This window comes from Tenrec ecaudatus, chromosome 6, assembly GCF_050624435.1.
Source record: "Tenrec ecaudatus isolate mTenEca1 chromosome 6, mTenEca1.hap1, whole genome shotgun sequence".
Lineage (NCBI taxonomy): Eukaryota > Metazoa > Chordata > Mammalia > Afrosoricida > Tenrecidae > Tenrec > Tenrec ecaudatus.
The window spans coordinates 161203277-161226502 of record NC_134535.1 but is presented as its reverse complement, the minus strand read 5'-3'; the positions used below and the strand labels follow the sequence as shown (position 1 = coordinate 161226502).

General features: G+C 44.4%; 1 protein-coding gene across 2 annotated transcripts; it reads right to left on the bottom strand.

Annotated features, from left to right (window-relative positions):
- Positions 1–200: 200 nt before the first annotated feature.
- LOC142450481 (uncharacterized) lies at positions 201–23012 on the bottom strand. Of its 2 annotated transcripts, XM_075552437.1 has the most exons (6): positions 22948–23009; positions 19670–19797; positions 17535–17788; positions 9554–9747; positions 6039–6165; positions 201–3616 (listed from the first exon to the last, which is right to left on the bottom strand). In XM_075552437.1, exons 4-6 carry the CDS (start codon positions 9566–9568, stop codon positions 1839–1841), a joined length of 1920 nt encoding a protein of 639 aa, XP_075408552.1. In that variant the 5' UTR covers positions 9569–9747; positions 17535–17788; positions 19670–19797; positions 22948–23009; the 3' UTR covers positions 201–1838. The 2 variants fall into 2 exon arrangements, with proteins under 2 accessions (XP_075408552.1, XP_075408553.1); XM_075552438.1 differs by lacking the exon at positions 19670–19797 and having other exon boundaries at positions 22948–23012.
- Positions 23013–23226: the final 214 nt, after the last annotated feature.

The following is a 23226-nucleotide window of genomic DNA, read 5'->3' as shown; positions in this document are numbered from 1 at the left end:
AGGAACCGAGACACAGCTTCTGTATCCGTCTCCAGTGGATCTGCCCACAATGCGGTAGGTCCACGAGTACCTGGTGTATCATCTTGCCAACGCCATTACATACACCCCATACATACATACATACATACACATATATATATCTCTCTCAATAACAAAAGATAAAATTCAATCTAAAGGAAGAGGATTATAATAGATTTAAAATTAGTCAAGGAGCTCAAAGCACATGATATACATCCATCCATTGTGTCAAACACATTCATACATATGTTGCCAGCATTTTCAAAGCATTTTCTTTCTACTTGAGCCCTTTCTATCATACGGTTCCTCTGCTGTACAAATCCTCTTTTGTCACGATTCCTTTCTGGCTAAAGGCGTATCCCACCAGAACTACATTAGTCAGGATCCCACTGGTATTTACTGAACATCAGAGAGGCCACAGTAGGCATATGCAAAGTCACTATCTTGCTGGGGCTTTCCTTCTGCACGAGGTCACTGGTATGTGGTGACACATGACTCCCTGGGGCAAGATTTCCCAACTTGACTGAGTTTAGAACTTTTCAACTTGACTGAATTTTAAACTTTTTTCATTTCTGTGTATGTCAAAAAAACCTTAGAAACAGGTAAAACTCATGGCAGCTACATGATAACTGTCCTATATGTACCGTGTAAACCGAAGCACCTAACTTTACCACAAAAAACTGGGGGGCTTTTTCAGCATAAAAAATGTGCTGGGAAAAAAAACTCAGCATATACTTGAGTATATACAGTAATCATTGATGAGACATGAGCTCTTCATTTTTCAAAATTTTATTTAAAAATGTTGAGTAAATTGCTTTTCAACAATTCACACATTGATTGCAGTCCCCAAGATATATGAGCACTCTTCCCATTTCTGCCCTCACTGTGTTTTTCCATTATTATTCATCCTTCTTTCCAGTCCCTTCTTGTTTTCCAGAGTTTTTATCCATTAGCAAATACTGTCCTTCTGATTTTGTATGCTTGGTTATTCCAAGGAGTGTCTACCTCTCGGCTGTTACTCTTCCCTCCAAGCCTGTATGCTTTTCGGCTGAAAGCTGAGTCAGAGGGGAGAGTTTTGGGAGTGCAGAGTTGCTAAGGGCCATAGTCAGGATTCCAAGTATCCATCAGACCAGTAAGCCTAGTCTGTTTTATGATTGGGGGTTTTGCTCCACTTTGTGCTCCCACTGAACTCAGGACACTTTTGTGAGCCTTTTCAAGTAATTGTCAGTGGTAGCTGTGCACCGTCTAGTTCTGGGTTCAGGGTTGGGGAGGCTGAGGTTCGCTGTGGTCCATTCAGCCTCTGGACTAACTGTTCCCAAACGGCTTCTATTTTCTTCATTCTTATGTTCCTTTAAAAAAATTTTTTTTGTGAGTGAGTGAGTGAGTGAGAGAGTGAGTCTATGTTCCTTTTGTGCTGTCTCAGGGGGTAACAAAGAGCAAGCAAGGGGCGCAGGCACTCCCTGCACATTGAGGCACAATCGACTGCTTGGTAGAGCAGTGATCCAGAAACACCAGGCCAGCTCTCTTTGGGGCACTGAAAACTGGAAGAGCAATGAGGTGCCCATGCACCCTGGGAAGGTCTGGACAGCCCTCTCCCCACACCAGTGGGCCAGGTGAGAAGGACTGCAATTCAGAGCATGGGGAGGCACATGATAAGTCACAATTGTCTGGTTTGGGACTGCCCAAGCCAAACCTTAGCACCTTTTCTTTTGTTTTGAAAGCTTTACTTTACCCTCAAAACACTGAAAGGGTTTCTCATTAAAAGTTTTCTCATGTGGAACAATATTTGACTTTCAGATATAGGATTTTCCACATTTAATTCATACCAAGGGCGTCTTTCCTTTGTGAGAAGTCGGATGTGCTGTGAAGCATCGTTTCTGGCTGAAAGCTTTCCCACACTCACCACGTACATGTCTCTCTCCAGTGTGAGTGTGTAGATGCGTTTTGAGATGTGCTGTCTGAATGAAGCCTTTGCCACATTTACCACAGACATGGGGTTTCTCTCTAGTATGAGTTCGCTGATGAACAGTCAGGGCATTCTTCCTGATAAAGGCTTTTCCACACTCACCACAGACATGGGGTTTCGTTCCTGTGTGAAATGTCTGATGTGCTGACAGGGATTGCTTCCAGCTGAAAGCTTTACCACACTCACCGCATACGAAAGGTCTCTCCCCAGTATGAGTTCGCTGATGAACAGTGAGGTCCTTCTTCCAGATAAAGGCTTTCCCACATTCACCACATACATGGAGTTTCTCCCCAGTGTGAGTTCGCAGATGAACAGTGAGAACATACTTCCTGATAAAGGCTTTCCCACACTCACCACAGACATGGGGTTTCTTTCCTGAGTGAAATGTCTGGTGACTTATAAGGGATCGCTTCGAGCTGAAAGCTTTACCACACTCACCACATACATGGGGTTTTTCTCCAGTGTGAGTTCGCTGATGAACGTCGAGAGCAGTCTTCCTGATAAAGGCTTTCCCACATTCACCACACACATAGGGTTTCTCCCCTGTATGAATGCGTTGATGAACAGCGAGAGCCTGTCTCCAGTTAAAGGCTTTGCCACACTCACTGCATACATAAGGTTTCTCCCCAGTATGAGTTCGCTGATGAGCAGTGAGTTCATCCTTCCTGATAAAGGCTTTTCCACAGTCACCACAGACATGGGGTTTATTCCCCGTATGAGTTCGCTGATGATCAGTGAGAACAGTCTTCCTCATAAAGGCTTTCCCACACTCACCACAGACATGGGGTTTCTTTCCTGAGTGAAATGTCTGATGTGCTGAAAGGGATCGCTTCCAGCTGAAAGCTTTACCACACTCACCGCATACATAAGGTTTCTCTCCAGTATGGGTTCGCTGATGAACACTGAGAGCATGCTTCCTGGTAAAGGTTTTCCCACATTCACCACAGACATGGGGTTTCTCCCCTGTAGGAGTTCGCTGATGAGCAGTGAGATCACTGTTCTTGGTGAAGCCTTTCCCACACTCACTGCACACACAGGACGTCCCTGTGGCATGAGTTTTCTGATGCTCCTGGAGATATGATTTACTGTGATAAGCTCTGCCACATTCCAAGCATGTATATGGCTTTTGTCCTTTATGAGTTGTTCGATAATGTGCAGTGAGTTTGAATACTCTGTCGAATTCCTGCCCACACTGTCTGCATTCATAGGTCTTGTCTAGTACATCAATGAAGGTTTTCCCACATTTATCACCTGTGCCTAGTTTTCCAAATTTGTCAGATTCCTGATGCTGAATGCATCGTGACTTCATGCTACTGGGTTTTTCACACACAGAGAGTTTCATTTCGGTACAAAATTGGTCTTCAACATCCGGAACAGTTTTCTCATCTCCATTGAGCACAACTGACTTCTTTATTTTGCTACGGTTCTTTTGATTTAATACTGGAATGATTAAATCTGGTTTTACTACTTTTTCATTGATGCCAAATATCTCATAATTTTCCTTTAGAGGAAAATTCTTTTTGTGCTGATGAAGAATACTTTCCAATGTGTTAAATTTACAGAATTGTTCAGTTCTGTCCACACTCCTTTCATGTTCCGACTGATGGAGCAAATGATCAACTTTTGGGACCTCTATAAAAGAAGAGAACATTGAAACTTTTCATCATCTTGATTTACAATGGACCCCTGAAAACACGCATTGATACAAGGTAGATCTTTAGTGACAACCCTCTTATATGAATGTAAATAGAATACTATGCTTAATATTTCTTGCCCATTGGTATAAATAAAACTGTGTAACCAATTCAAATGGTAAAAGCAATTACTGTAGAAACCAGATTGAACGTGAAAATAATGAATGAACACATATTGGGTAGTTGCTTAAATTAAGATCATGAAAGTATAATAAGAATGTAAATACACGCAAGACTCTTAGACCCATATACTACAGGGGTGGAAACACTGGCTAACTTCAATTGCTAGAGATAAGATGTATTCATTCTATCAATCTTTACTGAAAGACAACTCAGTATTAGAAAAAGTTGGGAAAGTGAAAAATGAAGAATATTCTACTTGGGTGAAAACAATTTTCACAGGTATATAGGAAAGGCATTATGGTACACAAACATATCCTTTAACGTTTAGGGAGCCTGTATTCTAGTTAAAAAAAACTCATCTTCCAGTATTATCCTGTGGTGGCTTGCATGTGGCTGTGATTCCGGAAGCAATGCCACCGGTAGTTCAAATAAAAGCAGGATCCCTCCTGGTGCACAGCGATTAGAGTTTCCAGAAATCCGGCCTGGGAGGAGAACCTGATGATCTACTTTTGGAACATGAGGCCCTCAGGTTTAATGGCTCTGAAGCAACTGATAAAGTACTAACTTCTCAAACTTCAGTCAACAGTAATGATGTGAACGCTGTAAAGCTTTGGGGATCTTCAGTGGGTGACATGGCATGGCTGAAAATGAGAAAAAACAACTGCAAACATGCATTAATAATTGGAAGATGGAATGTATGAAGTACTATTAAGAAAAAATAGAAGTTGTCAAAAAAAAGAACCATTAAAGATTGACAGTGTATGTATTATTGAATTTTAATAGACTGGTGGTGCTGGTTATTTTTAATTAGATCATTGGTTTTCAACCTTCTTAATGCCACGACTCTTTCATATAGTTCCTCATGTTGTGGTGAGCCCCAACCATAAAATGATTTTTGTTGCTACTTCATAAGTGTCATTTTGCTATTATGAATTGGGCGATCCCTGTGGAAAGGTCATTCAACCCTCAACGGGTTGCAACCCACAGGTTGAGACTGCTGAATTAGATAACCAAGTGGTTTATAAGACTCAAATCGACAAATTCAGAAAGACTAGTGTCATATTCATCAAAAAAATGTACATTCCAAGATTTTTCCTGAAATACTATTCTATCAGTGGTAGGTTAATATTCACGTGCTTGCAAGTAAGACCAGTTACTACAAATGGTATTTAAATTTTTCAACCAACTGTTAAAGCACACGTAAAGTGGGGGATCCATCCCCACTTTTGAACAGGTCTTTAGGAGTAGCATGTGCAATTAAGGAAGATAAAGCAAACAGCAAGACAGGACACAGGGGCCTCATCTGCAACGCCGATGAAGAGATCAAGGCCATTTAACAGTGAGTTTATATAGTCCTGAGGCTGGCCAGTCTCCAACAGACACATCCCCAACAAATGGGCAGAGTGTGAGGCTGGGATACCCTGATTCTTTTAAGATAACGCTTCATGGTAAGTATCAAGCTGTGGAAAACTGAAGACCAGGAAGAGAACAAATGCAGACAAATTCTCTACTGTCAGAATTAAAGAAAACTGAAAGGCCAGGATTGAAGGTGGAGGGAAGCCTTCACATTTGTGGGTTGGAGAAGAGTCCCAAGTCACAGTGTCTTAATTAAAAATCATGCCAATCATCCCTACAATATCCTCCCATTATAGAGACATCTTGATGGTATATCATACAAGCACATGGCTAATTACTATCTGCCGCCAGCTTTATCTATAGCAGTGGTTCTCAACCCTTTAAAATAGTGCTTCATGTTGTAGTGACTCCCCAACCATACATTTTTATTGCTACTTCATAACTGTAATTTTGCTACTGTTCTGAATCGGGCGACCCCTGATGAAAGGGTCATTCAACCTCTGAAGGCTTGCCAACCACAGGTTAAGAACCACTATCTACAGGAACAGACATGTTGTAAATATTCTCTGTGCTCAGGGGACAGTCGCTCTCTTCTACCTGCCCTCAGCACTGGTGCAGTTACTCAACCAATAAGCTCAGGGACCTCCAGGGTAAAGATACTGCCCACTTTGTTATGTAGTTGTGTGTGTGTGGTTTGTATGCCTAAAGACTATATAAGCTGGTGAAGACATACATTCTCTCTCTTTCTCCTGCTCAGACCTGGCTTCAGACCTGACTGTACCCATAGACCTAGGTCCAGAGAATGCAATGAGAATCTTCCTCTTTGAGAACAACAAAGACAATGCAAAGATTTTCACGCATAAGACAGGAATTCTCCTCACCAATGGAAACCAGGTTGCGATAGTTCTCCAACATCACATCCTGATAGAGCATCTTCTGAGCAGGGTTCAGGAGCTGCCATTCCTCCCAAGTGAACTTTACCGCCACATCGTTGAATGTCAGTGATTCCTGTAGTAAGAGGAGCTTATTTAATGAAGTATTTTCCATTTGAAGATTAAAAATACATATATCTTATAGTAAAGAAAGAAAAACAAAGCAAAACCGTAATAAAAACGATTCTGTGACAGTGCATTCCATAATGTGTGGTGAACTAGGGCTTGGTAGAAAGTATTTGACCTTTTTTCTACATTTCAACCATAGTATGGGAAAAAAAGCCCTATTTAGAGAAAGATCTCCATTGTTCTGAGATAGAAATGTTTTCAAATCCATGCTCTCCAGGCCAACTAATGTGGCCCCACAATAGCACTCCATTAAGGAGCAGCCTTAAAGGAGCTACCTCCATAGATAAATCATTTCTGTATCTGGCTACTTCACTATGCCTGCAGGTTATCTGTAGATGAGAGTAATCAGGTAACATAGCCAACCCACCACTAATGTAGCAACTCCCTGGGCACGTTCTGGGTACGGATGGGGGGTCTGACGTCAACTAGCACTAGGTCAAGCTAGTGACTCATCTCCTTGCTTATTGTGTTACCTGCTTATGATATTATCCATTGACTATGTATATGTTAACTGTATGGCACGCATATCTTATGAACGTACCCATTATATATACACAGTATATATTCAATATATATGTATATTGAAAAATACAATCACTCTCTCAATCCTGACATGGGAGGAGGGGCCCCTGTGTACTGCTGTCAGTGGCTCTTCAATATTTTCCACAATTAAAAAGTCACTCCTGAGGACCGTTTTGGGTGTTGGGCACACCCATGCCCCAACAAGAATGAATCCACTCATAAAATCAGAACTTTGAGTAGCAGTGAAATTATCCGAATGGGCAAGAGATAGCTCAGATGCCCACACAGTAGGTAAAACCAGACCAGTTTCTATTAACACACAGGCTTAGAGGACACGGTGAAATCGAATGAGGAGTTCCAGCAGATCACCATTATGTGCGGTTCCGCATCTTCAGTGGCAACAGTCATCAGGCTCAGTTCAGAGGGGGGAGGTCAAACACACCTCAGCTCACCAACATTGTTAGTCAAGTCTTGCACAAGTCATTCCTCCCACACTACCCTTTGTATCTCTTCTGAGTCTGATAACCCATTGCTATGGCCACACAAAACTCATAGATTAAAGTGGTTTATTAATGAACGAGGTACAACTCAGGATTGCAAACCAGAAGCGACAAACCAGGATGAAGATTAGAAATCTCCTAGGCAAAATCTTCCTTCCTGAGTGCAGAACAACTTTCTAAGCTCTTAGAGGCCACCTTCGGAAAAGCACCTCTTGTCTACCTTAGGACAAATTGTTCTCAGCCACCTTCGGACAGTATTGCCTTAACTGTTAATTACAAGGTCCTCTTGGACCTGCCATACTTCATCACATGCTCTCCAATGGGCCCCTCCTAGTTTCCGTTGGCTCAACCTCTGGAGCCCCCCTAATCTTGCCTAGGCAGGAAAGGTGCTAGGTTGTCCCAAGAAGCCATCACATCAAGAGTGGGAGAGTGGGGGGAAGGGCATGTAGAAAGGGAGAACCGATCTCGGAGATCTATGTGTAACCTCCTCTCTGGGAGATTGGCAAGGGGGAGGCGGGTGAGGGGAGACACCGGGGAGTGTAAGATAAGATATAATAATTATTTATAAACTATCAAGGGACCAGGGGTGGGATCGGGGAGGGAGGGGGATGGGGGTAAAAAAAGGGAAACCGAGCTGATTCCAGGAACCCAAGTGGAAGGTGAATTATGAGAGTGACGAGTGCAACGAATGTATAAGGGTGCTTTGCTCAATTGATGTATGTACAGATTGTGATAAGAGCCTTATGAGCCCCAATAAAAAGATTTTAAAAAAATGATAAAAAAAAAAGAGTGGGAGAGGGAGAGAGAGACCTGCCTGCAGGCATGGTTGAGAAGAGACAGTGAGACATCGGCCTGCCACCTGACCTGTTGATTTGGTTTTGTTAGCCCCTACAGCCACTTAGTTCAGAATGAACACATGGATTGGGGAATTGCCAGCTTCCAGAGATGCAGGAGCCATGTCCTTGACATCCCTGCCACTGGGAGCCACCTGGGTGACCTGATTTGAGAGCTTCCTTCAATCCAAGACCTTTCAATGTGGGTCCCTCAGCCCCTGAACCTATTCTCTGACCAGATTCAACAACTTCACCTTGTGAGCCACAAGACTGACCTCATGATCTGGTTCATCAGTCCTTGCAAACACATGAATGAGAACCCTTCAGACTAATACCTGAGCTATGGATTTGGGAATCACCAGTTTCCATATCCCGAAGACTTACTTGATGGCTATTTAGTTTTGTGAGATGCCGCGGAGCAAATCATGGAACATCCTCAACCTTACCTCATAGGGACTGGTCAAAATGAACTGTAATATTCCTGGGTAAGAGCTGCACCAACAGAGATAACGACTAGGGCGGAAAAGGCACACTGACAGAGCCAATGGTGACAGGTCCAGAAAAGGCCTTCCAGCCAAGATAGCGGGACAGGCAGGCAAGATCAAGAGGCCATCCCCTGGCAGCTGAGAGGAGGCTATACAGATGGAACCAAGCAACGAGCCTCCCTTCATGGGGACAAAATGTCTGAGAGGCACAGAGACAGCAGGCCTTCCTGAAGAAGAGCAACTTTGCCTGCATGGTTCTTTAATAGGAATCCCAATGTGTTGCCTACTGATTCTGACACCAAATTACATTCTGCTACTGATAAATCTTGTACAGTGACTGCACTGTAATTTGTACATGACCACGGCTAAAACTTAATGAGCTGAGTAGGAGAGGGCTGTGGGAAGATACTGGAGTCAGACTGGAAAACTACTGGAGGGTCAGGTATGTTTAAGCTCTGCGTCACATGAATCAGGGCTGATGCTGCTGGCTGATTCTCCCTACATCTGTACTTAGAGGATGTGAGAAGCAGTCAGCCATTTACAGACTACTATTGCTACAAGGCCCATTTTAGATGCATGAACGAGAACGCTGCCATTTGGGGGAACATGTAACACATCACCTTTTGAAAGAAGCACTAAAGAGGCTTACTCTGACAAAAATCCATGGAATACTGAACTCTTTTTCTACTTGAAAACTAGGCATGGTATATAATTTGAACGATTCTCATGCCTTGGCCATAGAATAATGAATTATGAGTTGGAAGATAATTCCATCCAAAGAATCCTCAGTGATGTGTTATGTTCAATGTCAACAGTTTAGTTTTAATCCGATGACCAATATATTCCTAATCTTCTCCAATGCAATGTTAAAGTCAGACTCAAAGTTTATCTCTGACTTCTACTCTTTTAAATTTCCACTTAACTGAATCAGTGTTATATAGGAGTCTACAATCCCAGTAGGAAATACAGAAAAGGATAAAACACATCAAAATCACCTGAGCCTTGGTCATTTTTTTTGGTCCTTAGGACACTGCCGGCAACTGGGATGCTCTAGTTTGTCCTCCCTGGAGCAGCTGTAATGAGGTTCACGTATTTCAGTCTCTCATGAGGACATCCCAGAAATAATAATTCCCACACCAGGCACTTCTTCCTCCTTCCTCTAAGCTGCTGGTGATGCACAATCTGCGGGCTGATGAGAGAATACAATGTGAGTAATACATAATCTGTAGGTCCAGATGCTGTTACTGTTATGTCCCTCTCCTCAACACAAAGACTCCAGTACTGTTTATGGTGCCCTTTTTGAGTGATGGAAAACATGCTTAAACCCTGCGCACTGGCATATAAAACTCATAATTTTCAGACATGTGAGTAAAAGATGACTTTATAATAAATAGAGATTGGACAATCAAATACACATGTCAAAAAGAAGAAACCAAAGAGCTGGATCCCTACCTCACAGCATACAGGACTATCAATTCCTTACTGTGTGACTCTGAAGGAGCATGACAAATCAATGAACCTTTACATTGATTATGTTAATTAAAGCATTTGCACACATTTTAAATGCCCTACATAAAGAGCTCTTATAAACTGAAGAAGATTTTCTAGAGGAACTATAAATTGTTCAATCACTTTCGAAACACTTTAAAACTTGTCATCAAGTAGAGTTAGACGTATACGCAGCCGATAGGACGCAGGAAAATATCGTTTCTGAGACTATAAAGTCGTGACAGGCAGCTAATGAGTTTGTACATCTGACCTTGAGATTAGCAGTCCAACTCTTAACACAGGTCAAACCAGGGCTCCCTAATAAGCACTATTGGGTTGAAATATATATATATGGAAATACAGTAAGAAGTATATACCGCCCCCCCCCATAGTGAATGCACTTTTGAACCCCAAGACAACTTTCTTTTAGTTAAATCATTTTGTTAGGGGCTCTTACAGCTCTTTTCACAATACATCCATGCATCCATTGTGTCAAGCACATTTGTACATATGTTGCCATCATCATTTTCAAAGCATTTTCTTTCTACTTGAGCCCTTGATATCAGCTCATCGCTGCCCTCCCCCCCTCCCTCATGAACATTTAGTAAATTATACATTATTTTCAGATCTTACATCTTCCACTGTCTCCCTTCACTGAATTTTCTATTGTTCATCCACCGGTGGTGGTGGTGGGGGGGAGTTGGGGGCATTATAAGTCTATCATTGTGTTCAATTCCACCTTTCTCCCTGCACCTACCCCCTCCGCTCCTGGTATCTCTATTCTCATTATTGGTTCTGAGGGTGTGTATCTATCCTGGATTCCCTGTGTTGCAGGCTCTGGTCTAGTCAGATTTGTAAAATAGAACTGAGGTCATGATAGAGGGGGGGTAGGAAGAATCAAAGAACTAGAGGAAAGTTGTATGTTTTGATGGTGCTATACTGCACCCTGACTGGCTCATCACTTTCTTGTGAACCTTCTGTACAGGGATGTCCAAATGTCTACAGATGGGGTTTGGGTTTCCACTTCACACTCCCCATCATTCACATTGATATGATTTTTTTTGTTCTCGGTCTTTGATGCCTTGATGCCTGATCCCCTTGAGACCCCATGATCACACAGGCTGGTGTGCTTCTTCCAAGTGGGCTTTGATGCTTCTGAGCTAGATGGCCACTTGTTTATCTTCGAGCCTTTAAGACCCCAGATGTTATATCTTTTGATAGCTGGGCACCATTAGCTTTCTTCACATTTGCTTATGCACACGTTTTTCTTTAGTAATCGTGTCAGGAAGGTGTGCATTCTGGAATGCCAATTTAACAGAACAAAGTGTTCTTGCATTAAGTAAGTGCTTGAGTGGAGGCCCAATGTCCATCTGCTGCCTTAATACTAAATCTCTAAATATATGCATATAGATCTGTTTCCCCACACTCATAAATATATTTATATATGTACATTCCAGTCTTTGGACCTCTATAAATACCCTCTGTCACCTAGTTCTTTCCTCTATTTCCTTTTACTCTCCTCTTGTCCCACTATCATGCTCAGCCTTCATTTGGATTTCAGTAATTTCTCTCGGTTACCTTGCCCTTGGTGAATCCCTACCAGGCCACTCACACCCTCCTTGCTACTGATTTTGGATCACTTATTGCTCCCCTGTCCCTGGGTTGGTCAGCACCACCTCCTTGCCCCCTCCTCCCCCTCTCCCGTGTCCCCTGGAACCATTGGTCCCGTTTTTTTTCTCCTCCAGACTATTCATCCAGTTTATCTTATCTAGATAGATCTGTAGAGATAATAATATGCACAAAAAATCAAGTCAAAGCAAGATAGGCAATGAGTGAGAACACAGCTATGACAACGAAAAGGAAACCAATTACCCACAGAAGAATAAATTAATTAAAAGAAAAAAAATTTAAAAAGAAAAACCTGTAACTAGATCAAGGTCTGATTTTTTTTTTAATCTCTAGGCGTATCCTTCAGTCAGGTCCAATGGGGTACCATGCTTTGGCCCCAGAGTCTGCCCTTTGTACTCCCTTAGGGGCTCCCTGCTCTGCTCCCACAGTTGCTGTGTCGCATGCTTTTAGTGGTTTGTATCAGTGTCACAGGGTCAGTCTGGGCCAGTCCCGGCCCTGAGTCTCTAGTGTGGTCCCCTTAGGACCCTGGGTCATCAAGGGTTAGTGTGTTTCCTAGTGGGATCAGTCATATTGTCCACTCTGTCCATTGGCTGTTTAGAGTGGGGATATCCTCCTCCAGGCCTGATGGGCCAGGATGTGCTCCACTCTCTCTTCCTCCCCCTTTATTGCTCCCATTTGCTCTGATCAGACATGCCCCTCTCCCCTAGCTGGAGCTTCCGTGCCGTCCTCTCAAGTAAAGTCTTCTGGGGTGAGGGGCAGTTGTCCATTGATTCTTGTTCTTGAACCGTGAATGTTGTTAATCCCAGGACCTAGACTGCAACCTTACATACAGACTCTGACTCTACAACCCTAAACTGAACCCAAATCTAACCCATCAAGAAACTCACATAACTTGTTATGTAGGTGGAGCTGTCTTCTCTCTCAGATTTTACCTAAATGTAAGGAACTAAGATAGGTACACGGGCAAAATCAGGAATCACATTTTAATGAAAATTTTAAATCATTTGCATCTGATTCGTGGCAGTCGGAAAAACAAAGTGGTTTATGTATGATAAACAACGTCATGTCCAAGGGCTATCCCAGGTCCCCTCTACTGGATCCTGGCCTCAAGGGGTCTTTTCTGCTATTACCCACTTGCGGGGATGTGTTACACAATAAGCAAGGTGCCTGGGGGTTCAAGTGTACTTAATTACTAATTTGTTAATCCCAAATTCATCTGGTCTCTCCTCAAAGGTGTGGTGAAAGCCATGTTGAAACAAGGCATATTAATTACTGGTTATTGTGTCATCGACCCCTCCATTCACGCATTCCCAGGGGACACTCATGTCACAAAAGATGCAGGAGGCCGAAAATTAAAGGCACATACGCTGGATCCACTGGATCCATTTTTCAAAACTAGCATTAGCCTTATACTGAGACCAAGGGAAAGGGCTCAGAATGCTTTCGTGTACCCTCTCTGCCAGTGTGACCTGATAACCCTAAAATATTTGTCTCCGTGTGTCCTTTAGATTGGTGTGAGCCAACTACTTAACCTCACACGACATACTGCAAGTGGGGCTGTATCTTCACCCCCAAACTGGAAATGTGTCAATCCTATGGACACCGTGTGTCCAGTGCCAGGAACTCCCTCTCCAAGCACACTGGGGATCTCCACTCATGGAGAAGTAGGTCTTCAATGTTGCTCATGGTAATAACAGTAGGTCAACCTCTCTGACCTACCCTGTGAAATGCTGACCATGCACCGGGCCCTGTGGATATCTCAACATACCCTTGAATGGAAGTGTGGCCTTGGTGTGGACAAGTCAGCAACTAAAGGTCACTAGTGGACCTTTCATCGTCAGGATGTTGGCGCAGAACTGAATACCTTTTAGCTCAACCCCAAGAACTTCTAGAGGCAAACGGCAGTGTTCCTCCCTGAGCCTGTCTTACGTCCCTACTGGATGAGGGTACCTGGCCTCGGACAGGTCCATCCCCCGTTCCAGAATCTCTTACCTTCCAGGAAGCACAAAACATCCAAACAAGAATGATCCACTATCTTTCCAGCCAGCACAGCCTGATCTGAGACCCCCATCTGCCCCAATTTCAGCACTTCAAATTATCTGTGTCCAGGCTCACCTGGGTCCTGAGCGTGAACTGAGAAACAAGGAGGAGGCTGGGGATAGATTAAGTGGTATCACCCAGAACAACTTCAACATGACCAATAAATCAATATAATTTACCCTGCAGGTACTTTGCTTATTGGAATAGCCATCCTTGGGTTAGTCCAGGTGAAGTGAGAGTAGACCCCAGGTGGATCACTGCAGGAAGCTGCTGGGACGTGTTCTTTGGGAACACTGGGCAGCCATAGGAACACCTTTGATCACAGACACACAGGAAACACTAAACAGGTAGCAAACAACAACTTAACCTAAGCAGAGAATGGGGAAGCCGAGTGAAAGTCAGAAAGCATGGAAGCAATTTAACATCAAATCGGTGAATAAACAAGACTCTGGGGGAGCCGAGGGGAGACTTGGGGCAGCCTCGGAGGTCCCTGAAACTCTCCTGCGCAACCTCTGTGAGCCGTTTCAGTAACCACTGAAGACCTGGGTGCCCAGGCTCAAGGACAAGGCTTGCAGTGGATTGCCCGTTATATAACCTGATGCCTGTGCTAAGATGCAGACTCCATGCAGAGCTGACTGGTCAGCTACAGAGAAGGGGCCAACGATGAGCGATATCTGTACACTGATAATCTGGAAGTCAGAGGACATGCCATCTGATACTGTGAGACACAGTGAAGGAAGTCAGTGGGAACCCAGGCACAAGCCTCGCCTTCAGGAACGGGTTACAGAGGGTGCTTATGATCTAGTGACACAAGGACCAGGCTCTGAGGCAGGTGGAGATGTGTTGTCGGGTGTTTCCTGTTGTAGTCTCAGAATTCTCAGGTTCATGGTTTCCCCAAGAAAGCATCTCTAATTGTAGTATTATGTTCCAAAGCCCTGAGATCTATGATTTCAATTACCTGGCTTCCTTAGAAATTCAAATAATCTGCATGTGAACTATTTGCCTTCAGAGATCTTCAATTCAGTCAGAGCCAGTTTTGATTTAAGAGAAAGTACAGAAATCGATGACCAGGAAAGAAAGGGTTAACTGCAGGTGTGAAGGGAAGGATCTCACTTCATTTTGTCAATAAGCCTTAGAAAAGCAGCTGCCTTAGACAAGTGCTGGACCTGTCTTGTACACGCTGCCAATGAGTCAATCTAGCTTATATAATGTTACCAATCATGCATTTATGGAAGAATGTTTTCCCCTGCTCTTTAGTGATCTAGGCCATCCATGTGCAGTAGGCTTCCTGTTGGAAATCGGGGGTTTTGTCTGGGGTATACAGGTTTCTCCACAGGTCCCATCAGAGAGACTCATGTTGAGAACGTCACTGTGTGAATTGGACTTTCCCTTAAATATACCTGATGCAGACGAAAAGAATCGGAAATACTCATTTGGACTGAAACAGAAATACCCAAGTGTGAGAAGCAGCGGAGGGGTACTATGCCCTGGTCAGGCACTGTGGGCTCTCTGGACACTGGTTCAAATCTCTCTTGCTTTGAGATTACACAATGATCGACAACGTGAAACTCCCTTACATTTGCCATTTTCATGTTTCCATTGCTGTCTGGGGTGTGTCTTAGTTTAGAAGACACATTGTTGGGATTTGCCTTTGCTTTGTGTCAGACTCTTACTGTTTTCTTCAACAGTGTTCGGCAATTAAGTCTTGAATACAGGTAACCTTTCATGTAATTTTAGTCTAAAAGGCGTTACAAGAATTTGGATATTATACCATTGGCCAAGTTGTTATTGCTTTTCCAAATGCCAAATGCCCCACAGAAGTGTGTTGACATTATTTCTCAACTTGATAAGACTGCCTCTAAACTGGACAATAAATATATGTATCCTTAGATATATGTATGTATTTTCAACTTACACTTGGTCAAAGTCCTAACCTAACAACAATTTGTTCTTGTGATGTGACCCTGCTTGATACTCAGTCGCGGATCACTGCCATGTAAGTGGGTGGCAGAGTGGGGTGAACAGATTAGATGGCAGTCAGTTATCAGAAAAAACGGTGTCTAAAGCTGTAAAGGCTCGTCCAAGGACGAGCATTCGTCTAAGTGAGTTGTCAGCTAAGTCCACAGCAAAGAATCACATCAGCCTGTGTGGTCAGAGAATTGTTAAAAGTATAACCCGTACTCAGAGGGAAGAATTGCATTACAGCTCAAATGCACAGGACGTTGAAAGTTATGACAGAGAAGGGCAAAGTTCTCACATCTATCGAGATCCTTCTGATGAACGCCCACTAAAAGATCCGTGCTAAGCGGATCTTAGGTTTAAGACAATGAAGTGTGGGGGATGAGAGCGAACCTGTGGAGTCAATCCCCATTATTGTATGATGGGAATATAAGCATCTATTTGCTTAGATGTAACTTAGCAAGAAACCCTCTGTAGCAGAGACCCTGAGCGACACCCCTCTATCTCGGCTCGCAGTGCACCCTGTGACAGTGGCCAGGCACAATTCTCACGGGTACTAGCTAAGCCAAGGACCCGGGTCTCATCCGAGTGTTTGGCATCTCCCCGGCTTCCTCCCACCCCTCACTAAGAGCCAAGACCTGCGTAGCCAGCCTGCCCCTAAAGATGTTGTGTCCCCAGTAATAAAATCCCTGTAACATAAAATCTTTGTGAAACCAAACTTTGTTTACCCAGTTTGTGCTTGTTTCTCCACTCTTTGTGTCTGTCTGAAAGAACTATTTAACTGGGGTTGTATATTTTTCCTGTGAGAGCTAAGGGGGGGGGGGGACAGGGAGACTGACCTTGGGAGGAAGGATTACTCCCCCACACCCCCTCATCCTTCCCCATGCATATGCAAATAAAACTCCCAATCTCTCCAGACCACCTGGTTTCTACAATCTGGCAGCAGTGATATGCTACATGGGCCCTCTTTGTGTCCACCCTGCAACTCCAGGGCTTTGAGGTAGTTTGAGAGATGCCTGAAGATAAAAAAGGTGGGGGGTGCTGGAGAGTGGGAGGCAATGAAGATTCCCTGATGTTTTTAAAGGACATCAACCTGTTCACTCTGAGATACACAGGAGATAGGAGAGCCCAAGGGAGGTTAAGAGCAATGAGAGGGTGAAACTAGGGAATGTTTGGCTTAGAAATACTTGGCTTATATGATACAAAATAAAAGCGTCTATTCCCAATTCATACTGACCTTTCCCTCACACCTCTTAGATCAGGTGCTCTCTCTTGCAGACTAACAGGTAGATGAGATGAGTCACTGAGAGTCAAGACACACGCCTCCCCGGCATGGCAGTCCTGGGCTACAGCACAGGGGGCTCACAGGATACAAAGAGCACAGGACTCAGACCGGAGCAGATGGTTTCAGGGCTGGTTTCCTTTCGTGATCTCTGATTCTTATTCATCTCACAGCTTCCTAGCGAAGCTCTTTCTTTTTAAAAAAGAATAATTTTGTGTCTATCCCTGATAGCTAGGCCTTGAACATTTGTAACGGGAAATTTTACTGTCTTACAGCAATGTCACAAGAAATAATCTTCAGATTTATTAAGGTTCCTTAACAGTCATTACCACCTTTCAAACAGGGAAGAACTAAGTGTACAGACTGGTGACAAGGAAAGTCTAAGAATCCAGCTGCATTTGAAAACCACACTGAAGAGAAGGGCAGACGGTGGCAATAGTTGCCTAGCTGAATAAAACCAATCTTTTAAACACGGGGCTCGGGCCCTTGGCTTCTTCTGCCACCTTCTACCCTTACTGAGGAATCTCAGGGCCAGGAGTAACAATCTCCTCCAGCCTCTGCCTTCACTGCAACAATACCTCAGTCTTCTGTAGTATTCGCTTTCCCAGCTCCAGCTTCTGGGCGTCTTGCTGAATGTGCTCTCTGGGCAAGAATCCACTCTAGGAAGAGGGCTGGGAGTGGAAGCAGAGTCACTAGGCAGTTTGGAGGGAGGTGAAAGACGTGTGGTCCACATTTAAAGCACTAACTTGTGATATCTTGGATATGCATGATGGTTGTCGTTGGTCTTCGGTTGCCTACAATAGCCCAGGTCTCCATGGACCACAGCTAGGACCTAAAATAGAAGGAAATAAAATTAAGAAAGGAGGAAGTGACAGGTTCTCTGACTTTGGCTTTTGCCCTGGCCAAAGATTCCTCCCAGGCTCAGGGCCATGCTTCCTTCTCAGAGTATTTTCTTTTCAGGCAAACGCTGATCCAGCATCCCAGAACACAAGCTTGCATTGATCACAGAGCTGCACAGGCCTCTACCTCTGGCAACAAGGCCAAACCAGGAGCAGTTTCTACTCTCCATGTGAATCCCTTTCATCTAAAAGAGAACTCTGACATCAGAGACGTGGAAGATGTACGGCAGCAGCAGAAACAGCAAAACTAGAACCAGGAGCACGGGCCAGGGTGGTGCGCTTCCCTAGGAACAGAGCAAGTAAAACTGAGTGCCCACGGCCACGTGGGGCAGGGGTCTCTGGACACTTAATCGGGGGAGCTGGGTTTGCTGAGCCACAGACCTGGAACTGAGCGCCTTTGGGATGACACTCAAAGCAAAGAGGCAAATGTGCCGGGCCTTTATGGGCAGCCCCCAAGAACGCTGGGGCATGCACTGATGAGACAGATATCCAAGCATGTTGCAAAGGAAATTTACATGCTTGTTCTCTAGTGCATCCTAGTTGCAGTAAGAGGCAACGTTCTAGGCGACTTCCATAAAAAACTACAGCCTTGGAAATACACAGGGGCGGTGTTAGCCTGCCCTATAGGGTAGCTGTCGAGCAGTGAGTGGGTTTCACTGCAAGAGGAACCTAAGTAAACACATAGAACCTTCCTTTTCAGTCCAACCTCCGATAAGCAAATCCAAGAGTTTCCTTCATGAAATATGACGGTTTCTACCCAGCATGCAACCCAAGTGAAAAACACAAGGAGCTCATTGGTAACCAATCCTTCGTGTCATGAATGCACAGGGGCCTTCAAAAAGGTCATGGAAACATGGAGCAAAGATAGTGGAATTCATCCATGAACATTTTGAAGCCACTGCATATCTGTTCCTAATATATTATGCTACAGTGTACTATTATGCTAAACAGATTAAAGCAATAAATATTTTATAATTCCTCCAATATTTTACATCTTAAAAAATCCTTAGGATGCCTGCTGATCTTCCACAAAAACTCAGAAAGAATATTAAGCATTTTACATAGAGTATCTCTCTTGAAGATCTACTAAAGTTGATATTGATTTTTACTGTAAAGAGTCCAGTCAGGTTACAGGATATCTGTAGGATTTACATGCAAACCTGTGGGAGCTGAAAATTAACAGAAGGACTTTATTTCTCTGGGTCTTGCAAATTTTACACATTCAACTGGGTAGTTCTCATGTTAAAACTCAACCTTGTTTTATACATTTGGGTTTTCCATCACTGACAGATGCCCGACTTACAAAGGTTCTGGCTTTTCAAAGTGTGTGTGTATACGCATGCATGTGTACCTCACTTCGTTTTTGATGTCCCTGAGCATTACGAATGGTTCACATGGACAGATGTTCATGGAGAGACTGGAAGTTTGTGTCCACTCAGAGTCTCCAGGGAAGAAAGCCTGGTGATTCACTTTGAGAAACCAGTCACTGCAACCCCTCTGCAACGTCCCTGTGTCTGACACATGTGGAGTCTCCGGGAGTTGGTGTAGATTTGAGGGCATCTGTTTGGTTTGGTTCATTTCTAGGGGAGATAAGAGAATTCTGGCATCATATGCTACCCTAAAAGGCTGGCAGTTCAACCCCACCAGCAGATCTGTAAGAGAAAAATCAGGCTGTGTGGCTCCTGTATACCTTTTGGATCGCAGATGTCCTATAGAGGAACACTGTGAGTCAGAATTCACATTGTGGCAGTCAGTTTGTGACACAAACAGCTTGCGCTGGGCTGTTCCACGGAGAACGGACAGGTTAAACTCACCCTGCATTACTGTGGAAGAACAGGCATGGAGATCTGCGCCCACAATCATGAGGCTCCAGAAACGCTATGGAACTGTTCTGCTCTATCCCACAGGAAGTTGCCACGACATGGAATTAACTCCATGGCACCTGACCAAAGGGGAAATTAAACACGATGACAGCATATTCATATCTATCTATGCACATGGCTACTATGTTGAAAAGATGACTAAATAAGAAAAATAGTTTTCACTAAGAATCACCTACAGAGCATTTGGCCTATCTAACGTAGTCAGTGAAGAAGCCCTACTGCTCCACATGAAAATAGTTGTGTCCCATGAAAAGGCAATCTGTTCTCATACAGATGACAGCTAGAAACCATAAGGAAGAGTTTAAGGTTCACTGGAGTACACTTGAAAACAACAAAGCAGTGAATAAAACAAGCCTTTTATCAAGAATACTTGGATAAAAGATTAGAACATTCAAGTATTACCATGCAGTGGGACATAGGAAAAATGGTAGCTTATTTTAAATGAGCTCATATCTTATCTTAGTATACATAAGAACTATAGATCTGGATGTTTCCCTGTATTAGGAATAGTTATGGCACAATTTTTAAAAACGAGGAGCTATTAGTAGGACATGGTTCTTACACAGTAAAATCAAACTGTAATAAGGAATGAGATAAGAAATGTGACAAAGAATGTGATAAGTTGACATTGTTCTGGGTGATAAGGAAGTTGACATGGTTCTAGGTTTGCAATAAGAACAAAAGAAAAACAGGATGATCCCACGCATGGGTAAAAGGTCAGCTAACTGCAAAATGTTCTGCTTTTGTACCCTCCAGCTTCTTAGAAAAACCACATGCTGCTGAAGCTAAAAGAGAATGCAAAGCACCGCATTTTTTCTGTGTGACCCAATAAACCCATATGCCTATACATGCTTGTCCCCAGCCTCAGCTCAGGGTCCACACTGGTCCCTCAACGCCGAGTCTGGGTTTGGACCCAATCAATCTCTTAAACTATACTTGGTTTCTGTCCATTTTGTTTATTCAAGGGCCTGCTTACAAGAAAACAAATTGAAGAAGAAACAGTGAATTAACTGAATTAAATAAATCAAGAGGACAAAAAGAATTTACATAATTAGAATTTGGTTCCAAGAAACATTTTCTACATCCATTAGGATAACTGATTAATGGGCAATTTAAATTCTATGTCACTGTGAAAATAAAATAAATCAAAACAACAAAAAAAGTGCTGACCTTTAGGGCATCTGTCACTAAAAGATAATATTCATGTACAAAACCAAAACTCACTGCTAGTGAGTCAATACTGACTCGGAGTGTCCCTACAGGAGTGAGGAAAACTGCCCCGTGGATTTTCAAAAATGAAACTCTTTACAGGTCAAGGAAAACCTATTGTCTCCAGATTAATATATAAAAGGACCTGAAAATAAACAAAATAATTGCTGGATCCTACAAATCAAGAGGACTTAAAAGGAAACCAAAATTCCCTATTAAAAAATTGAGTGGACATTAAATCTGGGCCAGCGATGCTCTAAGCGCCAAGAGGGAACGATAAGGGGATGGAGGCACAGAGTGGAAGAGCGAAGAGTTACACAGAAATGAGCCAAAAATAAAATCAATCTCTGAGGTGAGGTTTATTTGGGAACACATCCCCAAGGGGGGCTCTGCACACTCCAAGTGGAAAGGGACAGCATCAGCAGATGGGAGACAAATCTCAGGAGCTGTATTAGAGATTAAAATCTTAGCACTGCGGTTAGTAAGGGCTATGGATGGCAGCGACTGTCTCAAGTACGGTTGAAGGGTCCCCACATACATTCAGCTTCCATTGAATTCTTTATGATCATTAAGCAAGGACATAGATTAAATTTGTCCAGGGCAGAGAACCTTTGAAAGTGGACACCATCCACCCTTCTCCAGCCAATCCAGGGGTTCCTGTAGTCATGAGCCATGCCTTATCAATTGAGCCCTGAAGGCCTGGGTCACATGGCCTGGAACAATCGTGTGAAACCTTCTATCTGACAATGGAGGTCCCCCAATTATGGCCCTGTCCCTGCTTCTGTAGTCACACTATAACATTGCTGTACTGATGTTTCCCCAATCATGAAACGGCGGCAGGGTCCTTTCCATATTATGTCATTAGATTCCCGACTTGCCTGTTTCCTTACCTGTGCTAACGATCTTCTTCATCTGAGGTGACTTGTCTGCACCTTTGTATTATCATTGTCTCTTTTTAAGATTTGATAAGTGCTGTATTAAATTATATTTGAGACTGGAGTCTCTTTGCAGTCTAAAACAGAACACAAGCTAGTTCCCCAAGGGCGCCAATGATTCAGAAGGGACATGCGGCCAAGATGTGTTTTGGAGTAAAAAGGAGACCCCGTTTTAAATATAGTTTAAAGAGAACATTTCTTAAATCTTAAAAGACAAAGACAGAAACACATCACGTGGATGAGGTAAGCCACCAACAGATGGAAATGGCTTCCCGGGTTCACAATTGAGATAATGAGAAGGGGCAGGGCAAAAGAAATGGTCCCCAAAGCAGGATTGGGGGGTCAAGCAGCACATCACAATGACAGGCACTTCCATCCTTAGACAGAGGGCTTACAAGATGTGTCCCGGGCCTTCTGACCCATGCAGCCAGGGCAAGACCGAGAGGGCATGGCTCCTGTCTAGGAGACCCCTGTACTGTCTCCAGTCTGGGTCCTCCATCAGGGACACACGAGACTGCGAGCCTGTAAGGAGGGCTGCCCCTCCGTGGGCTGCCTGGAGAAAGGTGCAGGGCATCCACACTCCAAAGCCCTCTGCCTCAGGGCCAGAGTGCCTACAAGCTCGGTTAACGGCCAGGGGCATACGCGGGAGGCTTACTCTACGTGGGCACTCGGCGATCTATGCGCAGGGATGGCGAGCTGCGTGGCTGTGGGGTACCCTTTGCAAAGCAAGATGCGTAGAAGCTGAGCGCTAATCCAGACCTCGGTCCTCAGTGGGTGCACGGCTGGCCTCTCCTTTCAGGGAAGGCCGCCCTGGGGGTCCCTGTTGTCACGCCCGCGACCTGACGCGGAACGGACGGGCCCCGGGCAAGAACCCGCCACCCACCAACCGCGCCTTTCCGGCGTGAGGGGCTCTAAGCAGAAAAAGGGGGACCGGCATTCCCAGATCGGAAGGCAGAGAGGCCTGCTATCAACTCGGAAAGGGTGGACAAGGAAACGTCCCAGGGGGTCGCGGCCCGGAGGGGACTCCGCCACGGGGACCGGCGAAGACACGCAGAGCCCGCTTACCCTCTCGCGACGCTCGCCCGCGCGCTTCTCAGGTGGCGGAAGTGGACGCCACCGGAAATTGCGTCACCGGGTCTGTGGGCGGGGCTTGTGGAGGGCGGGGCTTGGGATAATGAGGGCGCCCCGCCCCTGGAGGGAGGGGCTGGAGCGGCGGCTCTGGGCACGGCGTGGCCAGCGCTTCTTTCTCAGGTGTTCCTGCTCCGGCGGGGCGCGGGTCCCGAGGCAGCGGCGTCTCCTGTTTCCGGGGCGCACTCCGCCCTCTCCGCGCCCCATCGGGGGCGG

Bases quoted from the DNA above. Each gene is read 5' to 3' on its own strand.
- LOC142450481 (XM_075552438.1), bottom strand. The intron at 3,617-6,038 runs GTGAGGAGAATT...CTTCTTTTATAG, and splicing joins TCGCAACCTGGTTTCCATTG to AGGTCCCAAAAGTTGATCAT.